At 42.5% G+C, this 20,377-nt stretch overlaps 1 protein-coding gene across 2 annotated transcripts; it reads left to right on the top strand.

The window, feature by feature from the left end:
* Nucleotides 1–341: 341 nt before the first annotated feature.
* On the top strand, nucleotides 342–10,215 carry ankk1 (ankyrin repeat and kinase domain containing 1). Of its 2 annotated transcripts, XM_021587317.3 has the most exons (8): nucleotides 342–690; nucleotides 981–1,263; nucleotides 1,480–1,631; nucleotides 3,556–3,614; nucleotides 3,793–3,948; nucleotides 7,651–7,763; nucleotides 8,112–8,142; nucleotides 8,509–10,215. In XM_021587317.3, exons 1-8 carry the CDS (start codon nucleotides 506–508, stop codon nucleotides 9,777–9,779), a joined length of 2,250 nt encoding a protein of 749 aa, XP_021442992.2. In that variant the 5' UTR covers nucleotides 342–505; the 3' UTR covers nucleotides 9,780–10,215. The 2 variants fall into 2 exon arrangements, with proteins under 2 accessions (XP_021442992.2, XP_090080373.1); XM_090224247.1 differs by lacking the exons at nucleotides 342–690; nucleotides 981–1,263; nucleotides 1,480–1,631; nucleotides 3,556–3,614; nucleotides 3,793–3,948 and adding an exon at nucleotides 4,055–4,155.
* Nucleotides 10,216–20,377: the final 10,162 nt, after the last annotated feature.

Raw genomic sequence — 20,377 nt, forward strand, 5'->3', positions numbered from 1 at the left:
TCTTAAAATTATATATAAAATATCAAAATTGTCATAAGGATGACCTTCTTAAAACAATTAAAAGTACAATTAAAAAAATACCCATCATTATGGATGTCTCTATTGTGATTGGTTGATACTCTGTCAAACACTGTCAAACACTCATGCGCAAAAGCTCATCATAGCATTTGAGTGAGTATATACACTACAGCATTCCAGGTATCAGAGCTATCTGCTTTATCAGGTTTCCTTCCTGCTCTCTGGTGGGAACCTAAGCAATTTTCTTGGCAGATAGCGCAGTGGAAACCGGTCTTGTTACATTGCTATGAAAACAAGCAGTGACATGGCTCCTCCCACAACCCACAGTAAACCACAATCGAGTCTTAGACACACTTGTTTGCTGCCTCGCCTCCTCAGTAGTTGTTTACACACTTCATGGACAAGGGTGACCCCGCGGAGAAATTATTCAGAGTTTGTGTGAGATTTGAGGCGGTGTTGTGACACACAGGAGGAGCTCTGCCCCCCTATGGATCGTGTTGAAGGGGGCCTGGAGAAGTTCAGGATCTTCAGGAAGGATGACTTTGAGGCTGACTGGATTAAGGTGACAGAACGCAGCTTTGGCCAGGTCTACAGAGTGAAAGTCAAGCTTTGGAGGGAAAAGTGTGCCCTGAAAAGCTTCAATACCACCCTTACTGGCACCAGTCTCTACAGGTATGGTTAATGTGGCTTTATTACAGGCCTAGAAGATATACTCTAGATCAGAGCAAACATTTCACAGAATAAATCACATCATTTTTAATGGAATATCAATCACTAAAAGGGAGCACATTTGGGAGTTTGAATAATTAGCAGTTTGCAGTAGTGGTCTAATTACTGGGAAAACAAGTGTTTTAGATTAGAAAGGTTGAAAGTGACAACAAAAATATTTGGGCTGAGGCTGCTCAGGTGTGTAAAAAAAACCTGTCAACTCCTCCTTACACTTATCTTTTCTTTATTTGTAGGAGAATGATAGAGGAAGCATCCAAGATGGAGAAAGTGACATTCAAGTACATTGTGTCCATCTACGGGGTGTGTAATGACCCTCCCTCCATGGTGATGGAGTACATGAATAATGGCTCCCTGGATCGTCTCCTCACCAGCCACGTGTTGATGTGGCCCAAGAAGTTCCAGATGATTCACGAGGTCACCATGGGTATGAACTTCCTTCACAGCATGAACCCTCCACTTCTCCACCTGAACCTGAAGCCTTCAAACATCCTTCTAGACGATCACCTCCACATCAAGGTGAGAATAGCTCCGCAGAGAGACTGGTATGCCGTTTAAGCAGCTATTCCTATTTTTAAAAAGTGTAATGAGCGAGACGAGGGTCCTTAATGATATCTTGACTATTTTGTTAATTAGGCATGCAAACATTAAAAAATGTAGGGTTATATCTGAATAAGAGTTCAGTGGTACATACGCAGTAATGATTATCTGTCTGAAGAAAATTTCCATCCAAAGATTTCAGATTTTGGCTTAATTAAGTGGGAGGAGGCTGGGAACAAGAAGGAATTCATTGAAAACTTGACTGCGAGAGGAAACATTTTCTACATACCTCCAGAGACATTCACTCTGTGCCCTGAGCATCCGGGAACCAAGTTCGATGTTTACAGGTGAGGTAGTTGCCAAGGGCAAATTCCTACAAACTCACACATAGGCCCACTATAGAACAGTGTAAATAGGCTAGTTTTCTCTCTCTCTGTAATAGAAACATTATGAGTTACTAACTAGATATTTCAATAATTTGTTCAGTATTTGATCCTAAAGTCATCGATTTTTTCAATATAGTTTCTAATGAGGTATAATCTTTGATAATGTAATTTAGATTTAATGTACTCTGAACAAAAATATAAATGCAACAGGTTTAGTGTTGGTCCCTTGTTTCATGAGCAGAAATAAATGATCCCAGAAATGTTCCATATGCACAAAAATGTTCCATATGCTCAAATGTTGTTCACACATTTGTTTACATCCCTGTTAGTGAGCATTTCTCTTTTGCCAAGACAATCCATCCACCCGACAAGTGTGGCATATAAAGAAGCAGATTAAATAGCATGATCACTACACAGGTGCACCTTGTGCTGGGGACAGTAAAAGGCCACTCTAAAATGTACAGTTTTGTCACACAACACAATGCCACAGATGTCTCAAATTTTGAGGGAGCGGGCAATTGGCATACTGATTGGAAGAATGTCCACCAGAGCTGTTGCCAGATAATTGAATATTAATTTCTCTACCAACATCGTTTTAGAGAAAATGGCAGTAGGTCCAACCGGCCTCACAACCATCCCACCCACATTCGGCTTCCTCACCTGATACCAGCCACCCGGACAGCTGATGAAAATATTGGTTTGCACAAACAGTCAGAAACCGTCTCAGGGAAACTCATCTGCATGCTTGTCGTTCTCACCAAGGTCTTGACCTGACTGCAGTTCGGCGTTGTAATTGACTTCAGTGGGCAAATGCTCACCTTTGATGAACACTTCCATGCTGGAGAAGTGTGCTCTTCACAGATTAATCCTGGTTTCAATTGTACCGGGCAGATGGCAGACAGCGTGTATGGTGTTGTGTGGGCAAACAGTGTGCTGATGTCAACATTGTGAACAGTGAGTGCCCCATGGTGGTGGTGGGGTTATGGTATGGGCAGGCATAAGCTACGGACAACAAACAAATTGCATTTTATCGTTGCCAATTTGAATGCACTGAGATATCTCACACATTAAGCATGTTTGGGATGCTCTGGATTGACGTGTACTACAGCATGTTCCAGTTCCTGCCAATATTCAGCAACTTTGCACAGCCATTGAAGAGGAGAGGGACAACATTCCACATCCTGATCAACTATATGCGAAGGAGATGTGTCGTGCTGCATGATGGTGGTCACACCAGACACTGACTGGTTTTCTGATCCACGCCCCATCTTTTAAAAAATGTCACTAACAGATGTATATCTGTATTCCCAGTCATGTTCAGCTATGAAAAGCCAACTGACATTTACTCCTGAGGTGCTGACCTGTTGCACCCTCTACAACCACTGTGATTATTATTATCTGACCCTGCCGGTCATCTATGAACGTTTGAACATCTTGGCCATGTTCTGTTATAATCTCCACCCAGCACAGCCAGAAAATGACTGGCCACCCCTCAGAACCTGGTTCTGCTCTAGGTTTCTTCCTAGGTTCTGGCCTTTATAGGGAGTTTTTCTTAGCCACTGTGCTTCTACATCTGCATTGCTTGCTGTTTGGGGTTTTAGGCTGGGTTTCTGTACAGCACTTTGTGACATCGGCTGAAGTAAAACAGGTTTTATCAATACATTTGATTGAAATTTGATTGATGTGAAATCCATAGATTAGGGCCTAATGAATGTATTTCAATTGTCGGATTTCCTTATATGAACTGTAACTCAGTAAAATCGTTGAAATTGTTGATGTTGCGTTTATATTTTTCTTCAGTGTTATTAGATACACGGAGAAAGAACCACATTGAAGTTATCCTGTCCGGTCAGAGTGGTCTTACGTGTTCCTTGTTTTAATTTAGCTTCTCTATTGTGATGTGGGAAATCCTGACCCAGAAGAGACCTTATCAAGCTGGGAAACGTGAGTAGTGGTAATGCATTCTGATTCAAGTATCAGATTTTCAAAAAATCAAATCACATACACAGTAGTTTTTGACAAAGTTCAGGTAGTTAAACTATACAAGCTTATAATCACATTGAGAGGTCATTTTTGAAAATCATCTCTCATCTGACAAAACATATAACTTCCTGTGTCACAGGAAGCAGTACAACGACAGTCCTGATGAAGGTGGCATCAGGTAGAAGGCCAGGCTTGGAAAATATCCCTGATGACAAGCCACAAGAATGTGAGCAGATGATCACAATAATGCAACAGTGCTGGGATCAGGATCCCAGAGAGAGGCCAGACTTCTCAGGTAACACTTCACCTGATTCCAGATCTGTTAGTGCTGTAAAATACTGTAGAGTAGAATATTGTCCATTTGGTTAAAAAGAAAATTAGTATTCTGCTTTTTTCCCTACCTCAGACACACCCACATGTTGAGAGGCACATGGTCAGCCATTGTGCAGTGCAAGATGGAGAGATATTTTTGGGGCTACGTGGCTTACTCAATGGCATAATGGTAATGATCTGACACCAGCAGCCCTCCAGTAGCCAATTCAGCTCACACTTTTCCATTGCCCGGCCTGGAAACTTTGGTTACTGGTCCACCTCTGTCTACTTACCGCCAACCAACTCCTATGGTCATTGTCATCAATGCCAGACATACGAAAAGATCTTAGATCAGGCTAGATAACATTGTGTGTCCCTCTCCATACCCAACCGCACAGAACAACAACAAAACAAACTATCTTCGAGACAACAAGAGGGGGAGAATAGCCACCCCTTGTTATGATCAGAAACAGTATAGAAACAGAATGGCCACCATTTTTTTATCAGAAAAAGGGAAGAAAGAAATTATGAAGGGCCTCCTTTGTTGTCTCCAAGTGTCATAGGCTTCCCTTTTCAAAGAAAAATACACCCTTTATTAAGCCTACAGCTATACACATTACCATGTGATTGCTCCAGCACATTGTTTCTTCAAAACAAGGCAAGCCCATATGTTGGAGATTGACACAATATGGCTGAACATGTTGTGTGGACTTTGTTCAGTAAACGATCTTACACTGGCTGAGGCCCAGTGGCGATTTTAGCATTTAAATGTTGTTGGGGCAAAAAATATAACATTTAAAATTATGCATGCCTGCTGAGCCACTACACAATAGTACACTAAGCAATACATTCATTGCACTACAACCGTAATAAACGGTGCCCACAAACTATTAGTCCCAACAGCAGTCCCAACACCTTGCTACACCTGGCTATCAGCGGAGCCTTGTCTGGCAGCGAAACAGTTCATTCAGCCTCATTTACTGGCTTTTAAAAAAACATAACTGATATGTCTGACTTGCTTAAACATATGTGGTTTCTACTGACAATTGAGATGTACAATCTCTGTCATAATGGAATGACGAGCAAATAAGAGGCAATCCGTAATTTCGATTAAGACATTAATGAGCAAGCTAGGACGGACGTTGTCAATATAACTATTTGTTCAGCACTTTTGAAATGTACAGCAACAGAATTCAGAACATGTTCCGTTCTTACAGAATTCTCCCTGTACACCAAGTCAGAACTGTAGGATAAATAACGCGGGCATATATGCAGACAATGAAAGCTCTTACAATATTAGATGATTACGTTTCTCTAAAACAGGCTATAGGCTACATGTGCACGTGCACCACCAAGTCAGGTGGTGGCAAAATTAAGATTATTAGCGTGAGGCACATGGGCTACTAACAGCTTACTACACAACATACACTTAGAATTACTTTTTTAGCTACAGTATACATATCTCCCTGGCATATTACATCATTTATGCAGGAGCATACAAGACATTTTTGGACTAACCTTGTGCTGTGCTCACTTCCTTCCAAACCACTAATCGTTGAATTTTAAATTTTCAACTTGTTGTGTAATGTTTGTGTCAAATGGCCGATGAGCACCAATACATTTTATCTATCATTTCTCTTCATTATTTGACAAGAATTTAAAAGGATTTGCCAGTAGATATTTAACTTGATTCATGATGAAGACTGCTAGCTAAGATTTTGAAAGTATGATGTTAACATGATCAGTCCAATCAAAGCTACTGTATATATATATATAACGTGATTTGATGTCATTTTATCTGTGGCCAATGACCTTGAGCCTTCTTGGATGGACACTTCTAATGTAACTCTATGTCACCACCCAAAGGGCTAGAATTTTCGAGGTCTCCCCTTAGACTTTGTGGTAAGGTAGTATCTCCATGAGTGACAGAACACTGAGCCAATCACGGTGCAACGTTCCATATTTTCTGCTGGCTTGCCCCACCACCACCACAGAAAGCTAGGCTGAAACACCTGCACGTTGGAGCTGCTTAACAAAAAAAGAGACCATATTTGAATGCGGCTTTATTAACTTAATGATTTTTTTAACGTTGTTTGCAAACTGATATGTGACGCGTATTAATGCCAAAATAATATGCAAAACAGGCAAGCCCAAAATGTGGAGCTCTAACCCAGCTGCCCTGAATGACGGGTCACCAATGCTGAGGCCAGATCCTCAGACGGGTTGCAAAGGGAGGGTATATTACTGGTAACTTTGTCAATTTCCTGTAAACTACCAGAATGTTGGTAACTTTCAAGGATGTTATGGAATTTTCATCACATGACATCAAGTGTCCTTTTTGGGTACTTTAGATTATCACAAGGGTCTTTAATTAACTTTGACCCACTGTGTGTGGCCTTATCTGTCCCACTATTGTTTGTGGAGTTATGCTCTGATGAAGGTCGACTAACTGAAGGCTTAAAATAAATGTGCATCTGACTGGAAGTTTCTCCAGTTTTGTATTTTGCCTCCAGCACCTTCACTATTTGGTTTTCACATGTAAAATATATAAAATTATAAAATAAGCGACCAAGCTGTAATGGACACAGATATAAAAAAAAAGGAATACTTTATATGAATGCATTTTTTAAAAAGGTACAACGTTTTTTATTTAACTAGGCAAGTCAGTTAAGAACAAGTTCTTATTTACAATGACGGCTACCCCGGCCAAACCCTAACATGGACAATTGTGCACGGCCCTATGGGACTCCCAATCACAGCCGGTTGTGATACAGCTTGGAATTGAACCAGGGTTTGCAATGATGCCTCTAGCTTTGAGATGCAGTGCCTTAGACCGATGCTCCACTCGGGAGCACTTAAGTTACCATAGATTGCCATAGATGTCCGGTTAATGACCAAAATTACAGAAAATTATGGTAACTTTGGTAAATTACCGGTAGTTTATTTACCAAGTGCTCAGACATCACTCAGATCTGAAATGCACAGCACTCAGTAACTCTGCATCTGTTTCTGCATGAAGATCATAATTATCCTGTCCAGGGCTTGTACTCTGACAGCTTTCTGATTGTAGACTTTGAGGAGACTCAGAGAGACTCGGAGAGCACATGCTCTGTTCAATGTAATGCTCACTGATGTGAGATGCCTTATTGTAATATTCTAAAATAAACTCAGATAAGATTGGATCATTTACAAAAGCTGCAGGCAAGCAATTAAGGCAAAGGATTAAAGTGCCATGTTAACGAATACTAATAAACACCATGTGTATGCATACACTGCCGCATCGAAATGAGCAACATTACTAAGCAATTTTCCATATTACAGCATTATTACACATAAGAATAGGTTATTTGCATTCTACTTCACATGTCATAAAATGGACACCGTAAATCAGTATGACCAAAAGTGTTCAATCGTTTCAGGGTAATTGTTCTTCATCTTCAGTGCCCTTTAGTATTGTGTTGACTACAGCAGTTACTGTATAATATGAAAACTTTTAATAAAACTACTGTGCCTCATGGATTTTACAAACAGAATTGTAAAAAAATAGCATACATTATTCACACGTTTACACATCTTGTTAACATTTTGAGTATGACGGATGCATGCACTGCATCAATCAAATCCCTCTGAATTTGAGAATATGTTTTTAATGACCAAACCTCTTTGTCTGTTTGTTTATTTCCAGACACTGTTCGAAAGACAGAAGCTCTGAGCGACATCCTGGGAATAGGTGGATGTAGCAACGGGGATAAGACACACAAACCTGATTATACCATGCTGTCGCCCATCTTCAGAAGAGTGAGTGCTCAGTGCTGCATCCTCCATCAATGTTGAGATAACAGATACAGCATCCACCATCAATGTTGAGATAACAGATACAAAGCTCTCAAACAAAGTCTGTCTGTCTGTCTGTCTGTCTGTCTGTCTGTCTGTCTGTCTGTCTGCCTGTCTGCCAGTCTGCCTGTCTCTCTCTCTCTCCCATGTGAATGTATGTTAAAGAAGACCTTGACTATGCCAACTGTATGGTTGTATAATGTATGCGTTATAAACAGTTGTCATTAGCCCCATTAATAACAACATTGACTTGTTGATGTGCTGCTATTATGATGACTACTATTAACACTTGTTCATTATATCTCCATTAAGAAATCCACGTGCTCACTCGCCAACCCTCCAGGTGAGTGCATGGGGAAAACTCATGTTCTGTGTGTCTCAGTGCTTCTAGGGCTGACATTTAAAATGCAATTCTACCAAGTGTTTTCCACGTATTAAAAACTGGAGAAGGTGTAGCTTTGGACCATGTGAAAAAAATGCTTATTTATCTCTGGCTCTTAGACTGAACAAAATGCATTGGAGGAAAGCCATGTCTCTTTAGACAAAGCCAACTTGTATGCAAATGCATGCACTCTTCAATTAACCATGGCTACTGCCACAATCAAATGAGGCAGCAGACATATTGTTATACTGTATCAGATTGATTTGCATTGGCAATACCTCTGCCTCTGTGTCTTATCTGGTTTATGTTGCTTTTTTACATTCACAGACACGAGCAACACCAGGGATGACATTCTCAATATTCTATCAAGGAAAGACTTTGAAAACTTCAGACAGGCCCTTAGGAAGGAGCATGTGTCTATGCTCTTCAAAGACAACAACACTCTTCTCCACTACACAGTGGTTAGTGGTGACACGGAGAGTGTGAGGCATGTCTTGAGTCTTGGTGCGGAGGTAAACTCACAGAGCGTCAGAGGATACACTCCTCTCATTGTGGCGGTGCTCCACAAGTTCCACGAGATATGCTCCTTACTGACGGAGCACGGGGCAGATGTTAAACTTGGAGATGGGGACCAGTGGACTCCTCTGCACTTTGCCGCTCAAAGCGACGACAGCAGAGTTGTCCGTCTGCTACTGGACAGTGGCGCCCAGCCTAGCGTTAAGGAGAAAGCCGGGTGGACGCCGCTTCACCTGGCCACTCAGAACGGCCACGAGAACGTTGTGCGTCTCCTCCTGACGCGGATGGGAAGCGCCGAAGAGCATGAGGAGGTCCACGGGAGGACGGCGCTCCACGTGGCGAGTGTGTACGGCCACCTCGCCATCGCCAAGCTCCTGCTCGGTAAGGGAGTTGACCCAAACGGGATGGACCACTCCCTGACCACCGCTCTACACCTGGCAGCCGAGGAGGGCCACAACAGGGTAGCCAGGCAGCTGGTGACAGCTGGCGCCGATGTCAACTCCCTGGACAGCCGGCACTACACCCCATTACACTTCGCCGCCCTCAAGGGACACACGGGCATCTGCAGGCTACTGTTGGGCAACGGGGCAAATCCCGACCCCAGGACCCTCCAGGGTTGGACGCCCATGCACTTGGCGGCGCTGAAGGGCCACGCGACCACCGTGCTGGAACTAGAAGCCCACCAGTGCTCTATGGACCTGCCAGGAAAGGGTGGCTGGACACCCCTCCACTTGGCCTGCCACCACGGGCAAGAGGAAGTGGTGTCCAAGCTGCTGTCGGCCAAGGCCAATCCCGACATGGCAGAGGATAGCGGCTGGACTGCGCTCCACTTGGCGTGTAACGGCGGCCTTTTCTCCAGTGTGCTCCAGCTCATTTCGCATCGGGCCAACGTCAACGCTCTGAACAAGAGCCAGGCCACCCCATTACATCTGGCTGCCCAGAACGGCAGTGTTCCCATTATCAAAGCCCTGCTAATGAACGGGGCAGAGAGGAGTAGTAAGGACTCGACAGGCTGCACAGCCCTATCCCTGGCCAGGAAGTGTCAGAAAGAGGAGGTAGTGCAGCTACTGGAGGACAGTTAGTGAGCCTTTCACACTACTGTGCCGAACCGAGACGCACCAAACCAAGCTGTACTGAGCTGGTCTGGTTACATATCCACTGTTGTTGCTGGAATTGTGCTAAAAATAGTCATGTGAGAAGAATCTATCCGAGCCAGTACAATTTGTTTCGGGTTGGCAAGATAGTGTAAAAAGGGTACTAGAAAGCCAACAATGGCATGTTGAAAGATAACTCTGGACAGGGTAACACTGATGTCAGGCTTAGTGACTAAGAAGTACAGTACATCACTGTTGGGAAAAGTGTATTGATACTCTATTGATTTATGTCTCTACGTTATCGACGCTGTAATTAGGTAGGTTATTCTGAATGCTCAATATTATATAACATTGTTATTGTTAATTTAAATTGTAAGGATGACCTTGCTGTCTGTTGTCGACATCTATAAATATGTAATTATGACCATGAGTGGAATATAATATATATATATAATATATAATATATATATAATATATAATATATAATATATATATAATATATATATATAATATAGCTTTATCTTGGCCAGGTCGCAATTGTAAATGAGAACTTGTTCTCAACTTGCCTACCTGGTTAAATAAAGGTAAAATAAAAAATAAAATAAAATAAAATAATTTTTTCATTAGCTGGCAAATAGTGAAGGTTTTTCATTCTACTCACTGTGGTGACCAACCAAGAGCACTATATCTTGTGCAAGACTAAGCTGCCCGGTTGACACATTATATTGAATAGAACTGAAATGCATTGAGAAATATATTTGCATATACTTATGTTCCCATTTCCATGGCACAGGTGACCAAACGTTTTTTTTTTTTGTGTTTTAAAAAAAATACTCCAGCATAGTAGCCATGACCATACCGTAACATATCCCATGAGTCAAACCATATCAGATCTGTCGTGTCTACTCAACTTAATGCTTCACTGACAGGTGGAAGTGACCCGAAACCTGTGTGCAATGGAATCGAAAACCCTCCCACAACGTTTATCTCACCAGAGAGGAATGACATCAATGTGAAGCATTCTAATCATTCTCACTGCCACCCTCCTCGCGAGAAGATAACTAGTTTGACAGCATTTCTCTCTCTCCCCAAGCAATGTGATTATCTCTTTCTGACACCAGCGCATTTCTCCCTGATCTGCAGGATTTGATCAACCCTCCTCATTCATAAAAAGACTGTGTGCCACTCCCATCCACAATAGTTTACAGCAGACTTCCTGAAAAATGTAACTCATCCTCACCGTCTAATCAAAGTTAGTCTGAATCAATGGCTCCGGCAAAACCTTTTACACCCACAGTGACACGTTTGACGGTTTCCATCGGGCTATAATTCAATTTGCAAATCCCTAACAGAATATCTGAGGAAGGTCAGGAGACGACGTGCAACAGCAGCTAATGGCAGTTTTGATTGGGCAAGCCGTTAAGGGCATTGCATCACAGCAAGGGATGCTAGTCAACAACAGGAGTTTAGATAGAAGAAGGAGCGCTTGCTGTCGTCCTTTTTCCCATGGGACATTCCTTGTAGGCCTGCTACTTTCAGACAAAATGTTGCATTATTAATGAATGCAATATGTTTACACAGTCTATGGATATTAATCGTACACCAAACTACCATTACAATGGTCGGTGGTGTATTTCATTCCCCAGCAGGCTAGAGGGTTATCTTTGAGTTGAGACAGCCTCTCACAGGGTTAAATGATCCACAGAGGCCTGTGGTGCTTAGCAACTGCAAACATGACTAATTCAGCCACTGAACCAGCTCCTGACCCAGGTGTGCCGCCTCAACAGCCCCCCCCCCCCCCCCCCCCCCCAAAGAAAGTCTCCTCTGCCCGGGCACCTCTGGTCTTGCCCAGGTAATTGACGGCGAGTGATCTTTCAAGTCTCCAGGGTGATGATGTGGAAAACATTTTTACCCTGTCATCTTAGCCACCACTTGGCTTCTCAGTATACCTGTATTTAAAAAAATACCCTTTTAGTTTAATCCCTTTTGCTGCCCAAGGTTACTATTTGGGCAATTATCATTACGTCGTTCTTCTAGCAGACCTGTCAGTATAGACACAGGTTAAAGTCACAGCTATTTTATAGGCTGGTGAGTTTGAAACACTTTCACCAGACATCCACTTGCTCAGCCAAAGATATAATAGCCAGCGTAGTCTAAGTATTAGCAGCATAGATACTGCGGAACTGCATTAAAATACCAAGCAAGCCCCTCATTCTCATATAACCCAAAGCTACTTTTCCATGCCCTTGTTTTCATCAATATACAGTATATTATTGCCCTTAGTCTTCTTGTCATCATGCATGCCCCTTTTATGATGATTAATATTTCAGTTTACTGCTAGCTCCTCAACAAAGTGCACAGCCCCCGACTTTCTCTCTCTTTCTCTTCCCCTCTCTCTCTCTTGCTCGTCTATATCTTTGTGATGGTTTTACCCATCCATTTATACCCCTTATCAATCTAAAGTCATGATATTTACTATTTCCTGACATTTTCTGAGTAGGTTGGCTTGTTGTGTGCGACGAGAGACATGTATATGTACAGTATGAGCTATAGCTGCAGTGGCTACCATGCACTGAGGGCCATTTCCCATTATACAATATGTTAGTGGAATAGCAACAATCAGACAGATTCATGGGTGATAACGGAGAGAGCTCCCCAGAATTGGACCCTTTGACGAATCCCTACCTGAACTTTCTGCACAAGTGGAAATTCTGACTTTAATAAAAGATTCATTTTGCTTTCCACTTGAGGGTGGATGGAGGGGGCACGATGGTTCACTGGCTCTCTCAGTATAGGCTCAACAACCACAAACATTCAAATAGAATTTAAGGTATCAAATAGCATTTTAGTGAGCAACTATGCTAGTTGAATTTTCAACACTGGGAAACAAACATTATTTTCTCATACTATATTAAGCTTCTTTAAAAAAAAAATAATAATACCTCACATAAATTGAATTACAGCCCAATACAAATAAATGCCTTCAAAAATGGTAGGCAGTCGGGCAGGAGGCAAGATCGGGTGGGACCATTCCAACCAATGAGAGATCAGATATGTGTGTGAACATCAGTCACAACTATTTCCACTAGTTACCAAGTTGTCTATATCATAAAAATGTATGGTTTTAATTTAAGGTCAGGGGTTAGAAGTGTGGTTATGGTTAGGATTATGTTTAAAATCACATTTTCAGAAGATACATTTTAGAAATAGTCTGGGTTTATAACATTGTGGGTGTGCTAACTAGTGGATTTTCTCAAAGTTGCCGGGATGTCACGTGTCCTCCTGAAATCAGCACACTCTTACAACTTAATCATCATGAAACTTCTATCAAATAAGTCACACATAGGAAAAATCTATTCGATGTATTGTTAACCAAATTTGACACTCTAATTGACCTCTACACAAAAATTCCTCGATTGGTGAGCAGGAAAAAAAAACTTGGAAATAACAGCACCTGCTGGAGAAAACAGATTTCGGGCCCAGTTAGCCCTTTCACTTCGCCTCGTCCTTTCTGGTCTTTTGAGGATGATTGGAGTCATCCTCATTGACCAGGATGTGTTGCACCTGTTGTCCTCTTTAGTCAGAAGGTGCTTCACCTGTGCTAGCACCGCTGATATTTAAGGACTTCAGTGCTTCAGTGCTTCAGTTGGAAAAATAGATATTTTAAGACTCAACTGGAGTTGCTTGACCAGCACTCTGTAGCCCCCCCCATGGATGCCTTTCAGAACCCACTTGGTCTCTTATTGGGGAACGGAACAAGTGAGACATGCACTCATGCACACACACACACACATAAACACATGCTTAATGTGTATGCACATACTGTACACACACGTGTGCACACACACACAAAGGCGTAACGCATGCACACGCGCACACAGGGATGCACGCAAGTCAAGGCAACACGTAACTCTTTATGTTTTCCCACTGACATTGGTCAACATTTTATCCAGCCAATGGTCTAGAATGACATGTTTAGAGCATAAAGGATGTGTTTCGTCAAATTGTTGTTATTGTAATAGGAATGCATTGTGATTTACCCCCCAAACCTTTGTGTTTGGGGGGTAAACATATTAACATATTGTGGCTGGCTCTTAAGGCTTTCAACAATGTATTTCTACAGTTGTACAGTGAGGTACATAGGCTATAGTGAAGTGAAACTCCTTTCTCTGTCTCTGTCGTCTCTTCTGAAGGATTGAATCAAACAACACATAGATATGTATCTGTTTCATTTCCTCTGTCTCTCCTCTATGTCCTTCAGGCTTCAGCGGAGATAGCACCATGGTGGCAGACGAATGGGATTGTTCTCCTCACGGCCTGCCAATCCCCTTTAAATATCACATCCACAACCTTTCTACAAATCCTCCGCGCACAGTGCTGTCACAATTCACACACATTGAGTGGGCCCCAGCACGATGGCAATCAGACATGCCTTGTAGTCTGGATCTGGAAGGCTTGTGGATTTCACTGGACTGTCTAGAACTGGGAGCTCTTTGATGTCACACGACAGTACTGTATGGGACGATGGCATGACAACTTAAGACATGTTTACAGTTGAGGCAATGCATCCTAGACTTCTGTTAACTGTCATATGGAAATGTCTGTAACCAACTCAAATATGAATGTGTTTACATTCTTACTCGCAAATGGGAGAAGCTTTCGGAATGGAGAAGAGGAAGCTGAGGATTAGAGGCTCCACAAATCAATAGCCAATCAATTAGGATGTGAAAAAGTTAGGCTGGGCTGCTGGGCTCCTTTTAACAATCAGTTGTCAACTGTAAACCTAATTTTCAGCAGTAGGTAATATCATTACAGTTGTGAGGTTTGCAGCTAGTGCATTTCAACCAGAAAACCTAAAAGGAATAGAAAAATCTGGTAACACTTTATTTTAAGGGCTCCTTATTACTGTGTAATTACACGTGTAATTAGTATTGTACTTCATTGTAATAACTCATAGTGACACTGTAAAAAAATCATGTGTAACTGGTAGTAATTGCAGTCTGTCATTACAGAGGTGTAACAACAAATGATTGAATTTCTTCTCAGCCGCATCCAATTCAGTAATAACAGTCACAAGGGTGTAGTCTCTTGTGGACAGATGCGCTGGGTGTCCGAGGTTACAGATGTTGGCGGCTCAATAGGCTTACCTGTTAATGCTCACTCTTCAAAATCTCCACTCAGTGTTGTTGCTAGCACTTGCCCCCAAAAAGCGTACCATCTGGGTTAAGTTGGTTGAGTTAAAAAAAAACAGATCAGATATACAATGAGAGTAAAAAACATTAGAAACACCTTCCTAATATTGAGTTTCACCCACTTTTGCCCTCTGTACAGCCAGAATTCGTTGGGGCATGGACTAAAAGGCGTAGAAAGCGTTCCACAGGGATACTGTCCCATGTTGACTCCAATGCTTCCCACGGTTGTGTCAAATTGTCTGGATGTCCTTTGGGTTGTGGACCTTTCTTGATTTGGGAAACTGTTGAGTGTGGAAAGTCCAGCAGCATTGCAGTTCTTGACACAAACCGGTGCGCCTGGCACCTACTGACATACCCGGTTCAAAGGCACTTAAATCTTTTGTCTTTCCAACCTCAGGAGGCTGAAGAAATTTGACTTGTCACCAAAAAGACTATTTTACAGATGCACAATCGAGAGCATCCTGTCAGGCTGTATCACCGCCTGGTACGGCAACTGCTCCGCCCACAACCGTAAGGCTCTCCAGCGGGTAGTGAGGTCTGCACAACGCATCACCGGGGTCACTACCTGCCCTCAGGACACCTACACCACCCAATGTCACAGGAAGGCCAAAAAGATCATCAAGGACAACAACCACCCGAGCCACTGCCTGTTCACCCCGTTACCATCCAGAAAGCGAGGTCAGTACAGGTGCATCAAAGCGGGGACAGAGAGACTGAAAAACAGCTTCTATCTCAAGGCCATCAGACTGTTAAACAGCCATCACTCACATTGAGTGGCTGCCGCCAACATACTGACTCATCTCTAGCCACTTTAATAATGAAATATTGATGTAATAAATGTATCACTAGCCACTTTAAACAATGCCACTTTAAACAATGCCACTTTACCCTACATTACTCATCTCATATGTATACTGTACTCTATACCATCTACTGCATCTTGCCTATGCCGTTCGGCCATCACTCATTCATATATTTGTATGTACATATTCTTATTCATTCCTTTACACTTGTGTGTATAATGAAGTTGTTGTGAAATTGTTAGGTCAGATTACTTGTTAGATATTACTGCATGGTCGGAACTAGAAGCACAAGCATTTCGCTATACTCGTATCAACATCTGCTAACCATGTGTATTGTGACAAATACAATTTGATTTGATTTGATTTGATACCAAATCCATGTCTCAAGGCTTAAAAATCCTTATTTAACCTTCCCTTCATCTAAACTGATTGAAGTGGATTTAACAGTTTAACAGCTTTTCACCTGGATTCACCTGGTATCATGTTTTAGGGAAGCCCCAGATGCAGACAGCTAGAGTCACAGATGTTAATTGACCCAAACAGGGGGCAGGAAAAATACAGGTCAAAGGAAGGCAGAGGTCCGTAATCCAGGGCAGAGTCACGAAGGTACAGCACAGCAGACAGGCTCGGGGTCAGGACAGGCAGAGGTTCGAAAATGGGTCAGAGTCAGGCAGGTTCAGAACGGCAGGCAGGCTCGGAGTCAGGGCAGGCAGAATGGTCAGAGCTGGGGAAACTAGGAAACAGAACTTGAGAAAGCAGGGAGACTGAAAAACACGCTGGTAAGACCTGACAAGACGAACTGGCAACTGACAAACATATAACACAGGTATAAATACACAGGGGATAATGAGGGGAGATGGGAGACACCTGGTGGGGGGTGGAGACAAGCACAAAGACAGGTGAAACAGATCAGGGTGCGACACCTGCTCAGTCTATGTCATGGAAAGATCAGATGTTCCTAATGTTTTTCACACTCAGTGTAGGTCAACCTCACTGAATGGGGTTTACCATACGGGTTCCATCCAGATTATGATTAAAAAAATACTTATAATTCATGTGTACGTCAACCATTATGACAACCTGAAAATCCTTGCCATCCAAGTGAGAGGATGAACCTATAAATACATCACAGAGCACATGAAATGTACACACATGCACATAGTCGTGAAGAAGGTGCTACATTCTGAACAGTCTCCTTGCATCTGTAAAAACCAGAGCCTTACTTATTATTCAGTACTATACAAATTGGTTTAATTATTTATTATTTTTAAACATACACACTCTGCACCGGTTATTGACTGGAGACACAATACGCTGAAAACAGGTCCCTAGCAGAATGACAACAACATTGATGCTTGTTAAATAAGAGATGGAGAGGGAGAGAGAGGGACAGAGACACTTAACATTGGTACATTCAGAAACTACTCTCACCTACAGTAACCATATACTTTAAACACAAACTGCCCCATGCTTTGAGTAAGAAATCATGAATGTACCTATGTGAAATGTTTGGGATCGCCAGGGGTCTCTTGGTGAACCGGGCAGCCTTGAAAAGGGGTTTGGGCCTTTTCACGGCACGTTTGTAAGGCTCTGATTGTCTAAAAAATGGTTCCAACAAGTCTTCTATTGTTGTCCTTATTTGTAGTTGTCGTCTATCCGGTGACTTGTCATGTAGTCCTGTACAGAACTAAGAGTTGACTATCCTTCCATACACTCTTGAAGAGGCTTCTTTGAAGATAGGCTAGACAGCCGTATCGAAGGTTTGAGCAGAGTAACAAGATGGTCCTACTTTAATTCTCTTTCGAAGATACTTTACTTGGGACAGCTAATCAGCCTATCAGTGATTGTCCGAAAGGTGAGTTCATCATCTCTACTCAAAGTTCAAACCACTTGAAACGTGCAGCTGCAGTTTCCCGTTTTTCTGGTCTGATGTGTTATTTTCTTAACCCGTCACTTATACAGTTTGTTCGAAAGGGGCAGTCCCGGCAGGCTGGCACACTCCCTGATCTCACTCCCTGTGGTAACTACTCACTGTGCAAAGTTAGGTAAAGCAAGGATCTCTTAGAACTTCTCAAATCACATCCCTCTCTTCTTAACAAAAACACTTTCATAATTTTTTAATATTACATTCACAACGCAGAGTACGGAAACTTCATATATGTAGTGGGTATACTTTCTAAGTTACAGTGTTTCCTTTATAAAAAAAAAAGATGACATCACAAAATAACAACCAAAATGACATTAGTGTTCTGTAGACCGCCTTTGACCTTTCCCCACGTTCTATGTTAGAAATATTGTTCCAAATAAGCTCTTTTGAACTTGTTAGAGTTTCACCGGGAAAAGTCTGTTGAAACAAAAGTACATTATTTTTGGTGAATCTTGAGAGCGCAGGCCTGAATCTTCTCCCTCAATTTCCTTCCCCCTCTAGGGTGAGAGGGGTCTGCTTTAAGTTATGCATTGGAAACCTGGTCTGACCTACTTCTTGTGGACACTCATGACAGTCCCCCTCTGGTGGGTTTTATTTTGGAAGGATTCTGCAAGTTGTAGCCCACCACAAGAATGACCATGGAATGTTCTGTTTGTGGATCGTCGTGACAGTCCCCCTCTGGTGGTTTAACCTGGTAGGATTTCTGCAAGCTGCAGACCACCACAAGAATGGCCATGGGATGTCCTGGTTGTGGTTTGTCTTTCCGGATGTGTCGTCCGGTTGTCCAGGCTGGTGGATCTAGGCAGACGTTAACTAGACATGACGGTGTGTGGCTTAAGACAGTCTCTAAAATGGCAACCTGAGTGACGAGGCTTACATTGGTGACACTACAGGGCTGACCTAGCAAACTCTGGGAAAGATGCTAGGGATGCCGTGGATGGATCATGTGAGGGGGTTCAGAATCTTTTGCCAATTTTCCAATATCTTTCCTACCGACAGAAGGGTTTTGTTCAGGAGAGTATTCGTGTTTACCACTAGAATAGTGTCCTGGAGAGACCTTCCCACATGCTGCAACCTGAGTGCCTGTGATTTCATCTGTTGCTGGATAAGTGTAATTTCTTCTGTAATCTCCCTAATGTTTCTTTTGACTGTGGTTAGATTGATTGCGCTGACGGCAGTAGTACCTAGAGCAAATAGTGACCCTATGGCGACACCTATTGAGAGTAGCGCCCCAACAAATAGTTTTTCAAGCCTGGGCTCTGCTAGTCTGACTGGGCTACTGTGAACTTTTGGAGTTGGGCCAAAATATGGGCAGTGTCCAACTGGGCGTGCTTACCTGCCTGCGTGGTCCAGTCAGCCCTGGACCAAATCAAATGTGCCGCAGGTGGAATGTGTTGGCGGTAAAGTTCCCTGCATCTAGGCGGACGTACACCATCTGCATGTGTACTCTGCAGTTGGTTACAAGGAGTCCTGGATCATCGCGGAGAATGATTCTCGTAGGGGGTCCGCTCATGAGTACATCTGCTGGGTTGGTTTTGACCAGGGTGCAGAGTGTCAGGATCTCCCTCACCAACTTCAAACATCTGCTATCTGAGCAGCTAACCGATCGCTGCAGCTGTACATAGTCTATTGGTAAATAGCCCACCCAATTTTACCTACCTCATCCCCATACTGTTTATATTTATTTACTTTTCTGCTATTTTGCACACCAATATCTCTACCTGTACATGACCATCTGATCATTTATCACTCCAGTGTTAATCTGCAAAATTGTAATTATTCGCCTACCTACCTTTTGCACACAATGTATATAGACTCTCTTTTTTTTCTACTGTGTTATTGACTTGTTAATTGTTTACTCCATGTGTAACTCTGTGTTGTCTGTTCACACTGCTATGCTTTATCTTGGCCAGGTCGCAGTTGCAAATGAGAACTTGTTCTCAACTAGCCTACCTGGTTAAATAAAGGTGAAATAAAAAAAATATTTTAAAAAATCAGCCAAAGGAACCATCCTACAAAAACGCATAATTAGAGATATTGTTTGTTTATTTCAGTTTTGACACAGCTAAGTTAGCTGATTTTCCTATTCTGAACAGCACAACGCAGGACAATATCAACAGTGACAACGAAACGTATAACTTGTAGCTGGGAAGAGTAGAAAATATGTTAGGTACAACATACTGATCTCCTGGAAGGGATCAGCTGAGGGTACATGAATATGTATTTTTTGTACCTCTGATTTGCAAGGGTTCTATCTATTTGGGACTGACTGTCCCCCTTCTATTCCCATGGGAGGTGTGTACAACTTGATTTGGTTCCTGTGGACCAACTTGAACGTGGTGTTTTGTCAACCTTTGCTGATTCTGATTTGATAAGCCACAGGTGACGGCATGAACACAATCTCGTATGGTCCTGACCAGTGGGGCAAGAACTTTTTCCACGGGTTTGGTGTATATTTCGTACCAGACCTTATCCCAGACCTCGAACTCCAGGTGTGAGGCCTTTTTGTCGTAATGAGTCTTGTCACCTTCTGCACTTTTTTCCAGCTTTTCTTGAGAGTACACAAAGGTAGTCTGGAGGTGGGTTCGCAAGTCAGCCACGTCTTGATGAGCCGTGTATGCGGTGGCTGTGGCAACATCTCCCGGTTGGTACAGGATATGCAGT

Source organism: Oncorhynchus mykiss, chromosome 27 (genome assembly GCF_057628025.1).
Source record: "Oncorhynchus mykiss isolate SJ-2025 chromosome 27, ASM5762802v1, whole genome shotgun sequence".
In the NCBI taxonomy this organism is placed as follows: domain Eukaryota; kingdom Metazoa; phylum Chordata; class Actinopteri; order Salmoniformes; family Salmonidae; genus Oncorhynchus; species Oncorhynchus mykiss.

Bases quoted from the DNA above. Each gene is read 5' to 3' on its own strand.
- ankk1 (XM_021587317.3), top strand. From the start codon at position 506: ATGGATCGTGTTGAAGGGGGCCTGGAGAAGTTCAGGATCTTCAGGAAG. The intron at 1,264-1,479 runs GTGAGAATAGCT...TTCCATCCAAAG, and splicing joins ACGATCACCTCCACATCAAG to ATTTCAGATTTTGGCTTAAT. The intron at 3,615-3,792 runs GTGAGTAGTGGT...CCTGTGTCACAG, and splicing joins ACCTTATCAAGCTGGGAAAC to GAAGCAGTACAACGACAGTC.